General features: G+C 38.9%; 1 protein-coding gene across 3 annotated transcripts in view; it reads right to left on the reverse strand.

Moving 5' to 3' along the window:
• The window catches only part of ARHGAP24 (Rho GTPase activating protein 24), a 506,772-nt gene that overhangs the window by 54,825 nt on the left and 439,472 nt on the right, over positions 1-12,475 (reverse strand). The window contains exon 1 of one of the 3 annotated variants that reach the window (XM_027095830.1): positions 6,094-6,495. The exons of the other annotated variants lie outside the window; for them this stretch is intronic. Coding sequence (XP_026951631.1) covers positions 6,094-6,208 — 115 coding nt within the window. The 5' untranslated portion in view covers positions 6,209-6,495. Of the gene's footprint in view, positions 1-6,093; positions 6,496-12,475 lie in introns of those variants that run through there. 3 annotated transcript variants of the gene reach the window in all.

The raw sequence follows: 12,475 nt of genomic DNA on the forward strand, positions 1-12,475 counted from the left end.
TTATTTAGATGCCTACCCATACTGGACTAGTCCCTCACCAGTCAAAAGAAGATTGTACTTTCACAATTATTATAATAAAATGATTATTTTACATTTATTATTATTGTTCTAAATGATATTGGATAACAATTTATACTGTATATTTATCCTATAAACTTAAAGGAGGTTTAGGTAAATTTCCAAAAGTACTGCAGACATAAGGACTGAACTGGGAACATGAAAGACTCCAAGGCTCATACTCCGTCTACCATAGTGTCACGATCTGAATGTTTGTGTCCCTTCCAAACTCCTATGTTGAAAATCTAATGCCTATGGTAATGGTTTTAGGAGGTAGGGACTTTGAGAGGTGATTAGGTCATGAGGGCAGGGCCCTCATGAGTGGGATTAGTATCTTCATAAAAGGGACCCCAGAGAGCTCTCTCACTCTTTCCCTTTCAGCCCCTTGCGAATACAACAAGAAGTAGACAGTCTGCAACCCAGAAGAGGGCTCTCACCAGATCCCAACCATGCTGGCCTGATCTCAGTCTCAGTCAACCTCCAGAACCATGAGAAATAAATTCCTGTTGTTTAGAAGCTACCCAGTCTGTGGCATTTTGTTATAGCAGCCTGAATGGATTAAGACACATAGGTAAACTCTCTTGCTCCCTGGAACTTAACACAAAAGTGGGTAAGGATTGAGCGTTCCATAAACATTTGTAGAATTAATGCATGCATTAAAATAAAATACTTCATCTCCTCAATTAGAGGAAATAAATGACTAACTCCAAGGTAAAATGAAACTTATCAAGACTTCTCAGGTTGTGGCACTGATTCCTATAAAAACGTGAAAACAAAAAAGTCTTTGATTTGTTGATGAAAAAGGCAGAAGTTAGATAACTTCTCGGTTACTACTTAAATTTTCTATTATCAGTTATTTTTCAGAGTTCCCTGTCCCTTCCATGCCATAGATTACATGCTAAGTCATATAGAGAATTTGCTTTTACTTATCCTTCTGCTTACTACAACCCTGCTAACAGAATAAGTCGCGGTGTCACCAGGATTGTAATAATATTCAATTAAAAATGAACATTTGCCCATGGTAAATGGACAAATAAAAATAAAAGACATCCAATTTAGTACAGAACTAAGAAACAAAGACAGCCAAAGCTTACTTCAGTTTGTTACTAGCACTTTCTAAGCAGCCAACAAATCTTCTATGGATAGAAAACTTAATTCAAGAAGCTCAGAATCTATAATAACCAATGAATATATGGTAAAATCTTGACTCTCCTTGTAGTCAGACTGGAGAAAAATAAAGGCTTGAAAAAAATAAGCAAGTGTAATAATGTGATAATAGTGACCCAATAGCATTGGTCTTAGACCAGCAGAGTAATTATACTCACCATTTACATCCAGGTACCAAGCCATGCAATTTACATGTATTTTCTTATTTGACACTCACAAATATTCCGCAAGGACATCTCCCTTCTACAAATAGACTCAGAGATGCTAGGTGACTTGAAGTCACATATCTAGAAAGTGGTAGATCTGGGGTATAAACACAGGTCTATATGACTCTAAAAGCCTTCCTTTTCCACTATGTTATGTTAATTCAATTCAGATATTTTTTTTCCCATAGGGATGCTGACTACTCTTTTAGGATCATGTAAGAGAAAATGTCTTTCCATAAACTTCCAAAGACTAAATCTGATTTCATGTAGTTCAGATGAATCACTGCCTTTCCAGATAAGTCCATGGTGAGTCTTTTATTCATAAACTCCTCAGACTTCGTATATAATTTTTTGTAGTGCTTATTACAGATTAAGTAATTACTTATTTTATATGTTTCTTTATCTTCAAGGAATCTGTGAACTCATAGATTCCAGGAAACTTGTTTTGTTTGCCTTCTCACCCCCAAAATCACTTAGTAGATGCTCTGTAAAACTTTGACATGTGAATTAATGAGCTACTCATTTAGAGCACCATTTAAAATTATATGGATTTGGATAGTAGCATTCTGTTGGACAAATCAATTTTGATAAATGTGACTACAACATATACAACATTAACTTTTTTATGCTTTAAGGTTAACCATCACTTAATGTATTAACATTTTCACTTATAAACATACCATCTGCATATACAGGGAAAAATAGGTTCTGAGGACAGATCAGAATACTTTAAATTACTTTAAAGAAAATGCTGGTGTTATCCACCACCTCTGTAAAGATATTCTATTTTAATTCACTACTGTCTCTGAACTAGCAGAAAAAGATAAGTAATAATACTATACTTCACCAGCCTGCAATAGATCTTGAATCCTGGATTGAATAGACCTATTGCCATTCTTAACTTTGAGAAGAAATAAACAAATACAAATATATATTTCTTATCACAAATGTGCATAAAAGCACTTGAAAATAGCTATGAAGATAAGGTGACCAGGTGGCAGCATATAAGAAATATAGGGGCTATAGAGTAAAGAGTATAACAGGTGAACAGAGAAGGCTTGATGAAGAATTGAGAGCCAACAATGACTTGAAGACAGTGTAGAGTGTGGACAGACTGCAGAGGAGAGAGAGCTTCACTGCGGAGGGTGCACTGAACAGAGCAAAGAGGTATTACAGGAGATGGGTTCAGGGAGGAAGAGGGGATAGTCTGGGGAATTGGAAATAGTTGGAATTATTTAGAAGCCCTTGACAGTTGCAAGAAATGGGACATCCTCTTGGGAGCAATAGGGACTCATGAAAAATTACTAAGCCGTGGAACATTGCTTGTTAGTACTGTTTCAGGAATACCAACTGGACGACGCTTTACAAATGAACTGTGCTGCAGGAATTTGTGAACAATGTTGGGGGTGAAAAGAGGTGAGGATGGATCCTGTCTTGAAGAGCCACTTCTAAGGTCAAAGTACCTTGTGTGCATAAAGCCATAAAGGCACAGACAACTAAGGTGATGGAAATAGAAATGGAGGTGAAAGTATATAAAGAAGGAAGAAGCAATGGGGCATGACCACTAAGTTACTGTCTAGGGGGAAAAAAAAAAGCACTGGGGAATTAATGATTCTTTATCTCCAAGAAGAGCACGACTCAGGAAAAAGACAAGATAAAGTTAGGGTTTAAAATTTTACTTTAGTATGTTCTGTGATCACAACAATCTTAAACCAGCCAGACCATTCTGACTAGAAATTAACACTGACATCAGGACCCAAAGTGTTCCAAGTAATCAAGAGATTGATTCGGCTCTGTATATTACATAATAGTCTTATGGAGGTAAAAAATATATAGTTTCAAAATCCAAAGGGTAAAGAACACATTGTAATCTTTATCTCACCAGAACATAAATCCAAAGCACCACTCTCCCCACCTAATAGATGGTTCACAGTGCATAGATTTTTAAAACCACTGAGAAAACATGTCCAGAGACCTTTATTAGTAGCTAAACAAAGAAACAGAGGGCAGTAAAGGACAGAAGAGGTCTGTAAGAGAAAGGAACTCAGAGCAGTGAGTTCCAACAGGCACAGCATGCAAGCTGCAATCCCACCAGGCCTCTGGAAACTTTAACTGAGCTCCCCTCTTCATTCTGAGGGCCATTCTGAAGTGCTGAGCTGCCTCTTCTGTCAGCCGACCCATAACAGTAGTAAAAAATGTTTTAAATGTGGATCAGGAAAAGCAGACGCATTACCATTTTGCACTTCTTGGTGCTTTTCCATGCTTCTTGCACCCTCCCTTTTGCTTTCATTGAAAGGACTTCAGTGGATGCTCTCCAACAGGCTTGGGAGAGGAACTCAGAAACCCCTGTCCACTTATGGAACTCCTGGAGTACCCAGGGGATTAAACAAAGCACAAAACGACACTCTCTTCTTAAGGTAGCATGGTTTGGGAACCCGGGATTGAAAGAAAAGTTCATTCTTTTCAGTGCAGGACCTTGAATAAAGATCTAACACCCTGGGCTTCACACCGCCGCTGAAAACAACGGCTAGTGTGGCACAGAAACAGCCTCGCAGCCCAGCCTCAGCCTGGCGCCTTCCTTCCCAGAACCTCACTGCCTAACTGTGGTTGAGCAGGGAGAGGGAACTTAACACAGCTGAATGCCCCCTGCACCTCCTCTCCTTTACGGTTCTGACAGTAACCAGAATGCAACTTTGTAAAATAAAAATCTGTTAATCCTTGACTCAAATGCTGAACATTCTTCAGATTACTAAGACTTTGCAGAGGCAAGGACAATAGTTTAAAAATAGCCCACAGGAGATGATAGATGGAAGCTGTTCCCCACTCTCTGGTTGCCATTTGCCAGCCCATGGGAATTTTCTTCTTCTTTTTTTTTTTTTTTTGCAGCACTGCCTTCCCTCATTGATATTTAAGGAGAGAGGGAAGAGGACATTACGAACAGCAGTGTTAGCCAGGGTTTTTGAAGACATGCTATATTCCAATATGGGAGGAGAGAAGGTGGAAAACGTAAAAAACACTTTGCTCTGCATTTCGAAGATAAATTAATTGTCCCCAGAACATTTCATGTTACAAATGAGCAGTAATAACCTAGAAAAGTAGACCTTCTCTACATGTTTGGATAAACCCAATTTAGTTGCTGAGTGGTGGGAGAACCAGAAGAGGGGATGTCCTTTAAGCAATTAATCCCTAGCCTTTTTCAGTTTCTCTCATTGCCAATTTCTCTATGAATTATGCAATCTTACAGTAACCATGAAATCTCTAAAGATCTATAAAACATGAGACACATATCTCTCTTTAATTATCTTTGTGGATGAGAGAGGAATATAAAGTAACACCTGAATTCCTTGTTTATAATATATGATAATTCCTTACTTATAATATATAATAATCATAGCCAGATATTAACTGCTCAAAGGAAAATATTCAGAAGGAGCAAGGTTTATTTTTAAAAAGTTCCCACTATATCTTGCTTTAAATATACGGTTTTTCTTCTCTTCTATTTTTTGTTGATTACTAGATAGAGAATGTTGATTAATAGGTGGCAAATTAAAGAAAAAAGGGAGAAAGAACAACCTTAGATGGGACTCAAGTCAGCTCCTGATTAAATTATTAGGTTACAGTACATGACTTTAAAATTATAATTACCTAGTTCCAATTTAAATAATCATTTGATTTAATTATTCCCATTTTAAAACAAAAGGCCATTTTAAAGTATGTTGATACAGAAACATTTTATAGAAATACTTCATTTTACCTATGTTGTACCCTTTAACTCCCCCTACACAAATCAATACTGAAATACTTAGTTTCTTTTTTTTTTTTTTTTTTGCGGTACGCGGGCTTCTCACTGCTGTGGCCTCTCCCGTTGCGGAGCACAGGCTCCGGACGCGCAGGCTCAGCGGCCATGGCTCACGGGCACAGCCGCTCCGCGGCAGGTGGGATCTTCCCAGACCGGGACACGAACCCGTGTCCCCTGCATCGGCAGGTGGACTCTCAACTACTGTGCCACCAGGGAAGCCCTGAAATACTTAGTTTCTTTTATTGATCCTAAGCTTATATTTTCCCACCCCTTGTTCCTGATCCTTCATATCTTTGCCCTCTTCCAGTGCCACCTTATGATATATTTGGAAAGCCAAGGTGACTCCTATTTCTTATTAGTGTTAATCAATATGGTTCAAAGCCTCCTGAAAAGGGGTCACTACAGATAATCCGGTTATTACAATTTTCTCAGTAGGGGAGGAGAGGCAAGCGCAGGCAGCCAGAACCAAACCGATGTGATGGGAGCGCTGAACGGGGACTTGAGAGGGACTCAGTTCAAGGCGGGAACAGCATGGCTGCTTGATTTGAGTCTGGGAACAGCCCAAGGTAGTCTCGGCCCCTCCCCTCGGCATGGTCCGGCCAGCTTGTTTGTTCTCCAGCAGTCAAGGTGATCCCTTTAGGACCACCGTTCTTTAAGTCCCGCCCACCTGGCCCATTCACAGGCAGTAATAAACAGATCAATAGGAACCTCGAGAAATAAGTACAGACAAGCAAAACCACACATAAACCATTCTTGTACAGTTTTAAGCTCTTGGCTTCCAAACTCCCACTTTATCTGAGCGTAAACTGACCTTAAAGCATCAGAAAGATATTTTAAAAGGACATGAACATATTATGTACCTACCTTTCCGAAAACTAAAACACCGTTTAATTCTTCTGTATGTAGTTTTAGGAATGAAAGGAGTAGACGCCAAGGCACCTGAGGGGCGCCCCCCAGTACTTCTGTCTTCAGGCATCATACAGCCCCCAAATTCTGAACCCGTTTCTGGCTCCCTTTAAAACCTGTCTCTCTGTGATATCGGGATCCCACAGCTACTCCTTCTCATGTTTATTTGTTGAAGTGCTGTTTCCTAGAACTTGAAGATTTTGATCATCCAGGTCCTGAATCAGGGATAAGTTACCACCTCTCATTTACTTCTTTTTGGCAAAAAAGTTCCTTTTTTCTTGCCTAATCCCGGGAGTTTTTGAGGTTTTTTAAATTACTTTTTTTGTTTCTGCAGACATTCCAAAATGTCACAGCAAAAAGAACCACAGCAAGCAAGCGGCACCTCCCATTCCAACAGCAGACTTTTCTTTCTTTTTTTTTTTTTTTTTTTATTAAGAACTGTCTTCTCAGCTGGAACTGGGGGGACTGAGATTCTCTGGAAAGGTCAGCAAATAGCTGTGAGCAGGGGAAAGAGGAACAATGACCAAAAGGCCCCTGAGGGATATTTCAGTACTGTCCTTGCTGGCTCCTTTTATCTGAGCAAAAGGGGAGGCAGATAATGGCACCTTCTCCAGAAAGCATTTCGGTGCATGACAGATTCTTTTCAAAGAACTCCCCTGTTCCTTTTATAGCACCCCTCAGCCTTTGATGCTCTCTGCGGGCTTCTCCCTTCGGTCTTCAAACTCCCGGGGCTCCCGAGGGAATCGCCACGTCAGAACAGTCCAGTGCCCGTTCCGGGAGAGGCTCCTCCTCGGATCCGTGTAGGAAGCAGCTCTGCAGGGAGTTTCTCCCCCGCTAGTCCAGTTCCTGCTCCCCTTTTCTCAAAGAGAGCTGGGCGGGAGCTGGCAGGGCTGCAGCTGCCTCGTCACCACGCTGTGGCTGCGGCTGCCTTCAGTGCCCACCGGTCACATGCAGCAGGTGCAGTCACAACAGTGTGAGGGGAGCAGGGAGAGTGCCCCGCGGCCGCCTGAACTCCTTGTTTCTTCCTTTGCCTTTGCAGTGACTCCCCTGCTGGCTCTGGTCTTGTACATACCTTTACAGCTGGCTGCCTCAGTCCCTCCAGAAACCAAACAGCCCCAAACCAGCCCCGAGGGGGTCAACTTTTTGCCCCTTCCTGTCTGCATTTATTCTCTTCCTATACAAGATTTTTTTTTTCAGATACTTTGCAACTGAATCTATTTGTGAGTGCTGATGTAAATGTGCATATCGTTAAAACATATGTGTGTGAAATAGAAAACTGTTTAAATTTAGCAGCAAAGATTCTGCAGGTATAACCACAAAACAAGTTAACTCATATGTGTGTGTGTTTATACGTTTTTATACATATGTATTTGTCTGGCTATGGTTTTCGAACCAATCCTGCTTTCATCTTCTCCCCTGATCGTGCATGCACCCGCTGCACCCCAGCCCCTATGTCTACCAACACCCTTGGTCCCAGTCACTGAACAATTTACTCACTGGGTTAATCATTCATCCACCTGGCTGTTCCATGAGCACATTTGGAATGCTAGTGCTTTAACCCCAACTGACCCCTAAGGCCTCTGGGTACCTTCCTAGCTATTTAGCAGGAGCATTAAAAAAAGCTGTGAAGAGTATTAAAAAGATACTCCCTTTAGAAACATCATTACTCTGACTAGCATGCCCAGATAGGTAAAATTTTGTCACTGAGGGAATCATTATTATTTCTGCCCCATGGTTCGACCATTGTTTTTGATTTCTGTGTCACAGCAGGCTGCTAGGAAAATAAGGAACTGTGAAGTATAACTCAGTCCCACCAAGACAGTGGCAGCGCTGGACAAGAGGCACCTTGGCCCACTGAAAACATCACTTCTCTGAGCATTGATATGGAGGGAACACATGTGATCGCAGGACTTTGGAGTTGGAATGAATCTTAGTTAAAAGAGTTTTGTCCAACGTTATTTCACAAGTGAGGAACCTAAAGGTGAGGGGGTAATATCACTTACCACAGATCACACAGTGGTCTGTGTCAGAGGCAAGACCACACAGCTTCTTAATTAACCACTGCTTGCCCATGTGCTAATTACTCATCATGAGGATTATTCACATTCAGTATTTTTACTGCCTTGGTAAGTCTCTGACTCAACTCTTTTCATAAGGAGACAGAAATATACAGGAAGGACCTGATTTTGTTAGCAGCTAAAGTTAGGCTATGCCCTCAGATCTAATGAACAATTAATGAATTTTCACCCTCCCCAGATCCTGGGCTGGGTACTTCCATATACATTGCCTCAAAAACAATCCAACAGAAGCCCAGTGAAAAAGACAAGAATAACCCAAACAAACAAAAACAGAACCCTAAACGTTTCCAAAGTTAAATACATGTTTTGACATCCCAACTTCTGGATTGGACTTTTAAGCAGAAACCATGTGCTTCTCAGCATCATTAATAGGGAAGCATCTGTTTACAGGGGGGTTAATCAGATAAATGAAAGTTGAGGTATCTAGATTCAATACTGAACTAAGTTATCAGGCTTGGTTGTTAAGAGAGGGTGTCTACATTTTGCATTTCCCTGGTTCCCCTCCTTCATCTGAGTATTTGTAGTAACTTTGGTTTTTTTCATAAAAAGAAATATCGAAGTCCTATATTTTATGATTTCACTTAACAGTTTTTAATTTCTAAATATTGAAAAACTAAGCAAATTCCTCAGGTGTCACCTATGTTTTAATCAAATGTCTAATATTGAAATGGTAAAGAGGGAATATCTTACATGTATAAGCAACCTGAATAAGCTTCAGTGCCTCATGAAAAACTTTAACTATTTAGAAACACAGGTTGTAGAACTGCAATATAGACAATGAAATGCCCTCTCTACAATAAACACATTTAAAATGTATCCGGAGGTGGTATACAGAGCTTGACAAATCAGGATGAAAAGTCACCTTCCAAATGTCTTTACAGATGCCATTTAATCAACAACCACAACAATCTTTGAGCAGTGGGAAGGAGGTTGGAAGCCAATAGGTTTTTATTTAGGATTAACTGTCTTGGATTCTATGACTAAGATAGGAAGGGGAAATGTATTCTCTAATGAAAAGCAATTATGACAATTCAGGAGTTTTTTAGCAGCTTTACTGAGATATAATTCACATATCATAGAATTCTCCTGTTTAAAGTGTACAATTCAATAGTTTTTAATATACTCAGATATATGCAATGATCATCACAGTTAATTTTAGAACATTTTATCACCTAAAAAAAGATCTCATATGTTTTGGCTACCAACCCACTGCAAACTCCTTATTTTCCCATCCCAGTCCTAAGCAATCACAAATCTACTTTCTGTCTCTGGATTTCTCTGTTCTGTACTTTCTTATAAATAGAACTATATATATATATATATATATATATATAGTCTTTTCTGACTGGCTTCTTCCATCTAGCACAATGTTTTCAACGTTCATTCACGTTGTAGCATGCATCAATACCTCATTCTTTTTATGGCTGAACAATCCATTGTATGACTATACCACTTTCTGTGTATCTATTTGTCCATTGATGGACATTTGGGTGTTTCTACTTATTGGCATTTAGGAATAATGCTGCTATAAATATTGATGTGCAAGTTTCTGTGTGGACATACATTTTTCATTTCTCTTGGGTATATACCTAAAAGTGCAAATGTTGGGTCATATGGTAGCTGTATGTTTAATCATCTGAGGAACTGTCAGACTGTTTTCTAAAACAGCTACATTTTAAATTCCCATTACCAATATGGGGGGGGCGGGGTTCAATTTCTCCACGTCCTTGCCAATACTTGTTATTACGGAACTGTTTGATTCTAGCAATTCTAGTGTGTATGAAAGAAATGGTATCTCACTGTGCTTTTGATTTGTATTTCCCTGATGGCTAATAATGCTGAGCATCTTTTCATGTGCTTATTGGCCATTTGTATATTTTCCTTACAGAAATGTTTATTCAGATTCTTTGCCCATTTTTAAATTGATTCTAATTGGGTCAAAATTTTGATTTGTCTTTATTTTTGAGTTGTTAGTTCTTTACATATTATGGGTAGAAGTCCAAAATCAGACATATGATCTGGACATACTTTCCTCCCATTCAATGGGTTGTCTTTTCACTTTCTTGATGGTATTAATTCAGATATTTTTGAAGAACTCAACTATATTCATCCTACTTGTCAACTTTTAAACACTTTTGTTTTTCATATACTGAAGAATATACTATCAATAAGGCACGGACTTGTAATTGTGGGTTTTTCACTACCATAGTAGAAGTAATAGATCAGCTATTGTACAATAAAGCAGGAAGAAGCTCATAGTGAAAACACACGAGTTTTCTTCCTACTTATGTTACTCACAGTATGACACTTGGCAAGTCATTCATTCTCTCTGGGTCTTAATGACCTAATCTACAAAATGTGAGGCTGAACTAACTGAGTGGTTTTAAAATATTCTTGGGGAGGGGGAAGGGTAAGCTGGGACAAAGTGAAAGAATGGCATGGACATATATACACTACCAAATGTAAAATCAATAGCTAGTGGGAAGCAGCCGCATAGCACAGGGAGATCAGCTCAGTGCTTTGTGCCCACCTAGAGGGGTGGGATAGGGAGGGTGGGAGGGAGGGAGACGCAAGAGGGAGGAGATATGGGGATATATGTATATGTATAGCTGATTCACTTTGTTATACAGCAGAAACTAACACACCATTGTAAAGCAATGATACTCCAATAAAGATGTTAAAAAATAAATAAATAAAAATAAAGTAAAATATTCTTAATTGGTGAAAAACTTATTTTTAATGAAATACTAAGTGGAACCCCAATACATAAATAAAATGTTTCTCAGTCATATAAATTTATTGTTTACAACTCAAATTTGTAACATTTCTTTAAAATTCAATCAGTAAGTATAGAGGGGCTATATTAATACAAACATTTGAAACATGAGATTATGGGTGACGTTTGCAATTTTCTATCAGGGTCAGCATTCGGTTTGGTTGTGTATTCTCTAACAACTTTAGGAAATTCCGATATCAGATGAATTACAAAAGATTTCTTGCAAATTGAATGAGTACTTTAAGAGCTTGCCTTACAATCTCATTAAAACTCTTCAATTAAAGCAAAGAGGGCAGGAGAAGATTTATTCTTCAGGGTATTGTTTCTGTTGTAAGTGCTTTATGCTAAAATATATCTCTTTAAAAGTAAATTTGAATCAGCATTTGCAAAATCCCTGAAGCACATTCTGCAGGATAAAGTATACAAACCAATCAGCTACTAGAGTATTCCTTCCAGGTTCATAAATTTGAAGGTTAACACATAGATCCCACTAGGATCACCTGTGATACTCCTGTGCTGATAGGACCTCCTGTGGCCACTGATTTGGTGAAGTAAACTGGATCTCATTAATTTTTCTTGAGAAAAGGACAGATGGAAGAGGAGGAATGGGAGAAAATAATCCTTGATAGAAATAATCCTTCAACAAAAGTACCACTTTCAGCAGATATTAAGAATCTTCCTGAACTCAGGAGCCTCAGAAACCTGATAATGGAGGGGAAACAGGAAATTTGAAAAGACATATCCTTAGGCTTCCCCAAAAATCCTTGACCCTGAGGGTAGCAGAAGACCTCTCGCAGCTGAGTATGTATCTCTCATGAATAGTCATGATGAAGACCCCTCTGCTAAGGCACTGGGATGGGATCTCAGCCCACCGGCCTCTTCAAACATTTTGAAGTCACTTACTAACCATTTTAGTATATGTATAGGGCAACCATACAAGTTGTCACCCAAACTAGAACACCGTGAGAGTGAGAGGTAGCACTGTCAATAATTAGCCTGGGACAACAGTAGTAAACTACACTGTTACCAGGCAAACTGGGATGAATGGTCACCCCGGTTAGGAACCTCCCCCTCCCCCAAGAGGAGATCCTGCTAAAGGACAGGCAGTTTGCAGACATGTACCACTACTCTTGTAAAATATCAACATGTCTTCCATGAATCTTTACTATTTTAAGTTTAACTTAACTTTTCAACTTTTTAAACTAAGCTTTTGAAGTTATTCTAAAATGTAAAGAGGTCAGTCAGCTTAAGAAACATCGGATATGTTAAGGGAAAAAAAATTCACTTCTGAATTCAGGGGGCTGACAATATGCAAAAGAGAATATAAAATAAATATAAAAGTTCTAATTGCTTTAATAGATATGAATTTGATTTATATCATTTATTTTAACTACATCAACATAAAATAACTAGGCTTTACATTCTTGGAAATACATGTTGGTTATAGATGAATATTTTGGGGTCCTTATCTATTTGGTTCCATTTA

The sequence above is a fragment of the Aethalodelphis obliquidens genome, unplaced genomic scaffold (genome assembly GCF_003676395.1).
Source record: "Aethalodelphis obliquidens isolate GAN/ISIS:26980383/991018 unplaced genomic scaffold, ASM367639v1 scaffold95, whole genome shotgun sequence".
Taxonomy (NCBI): Eukaryota; Metazoa; Chordata; class Mammalia; order Artiodactyla; family Delphinidae; genus Aethalodelphis; species Aethalodelphis obliquidens.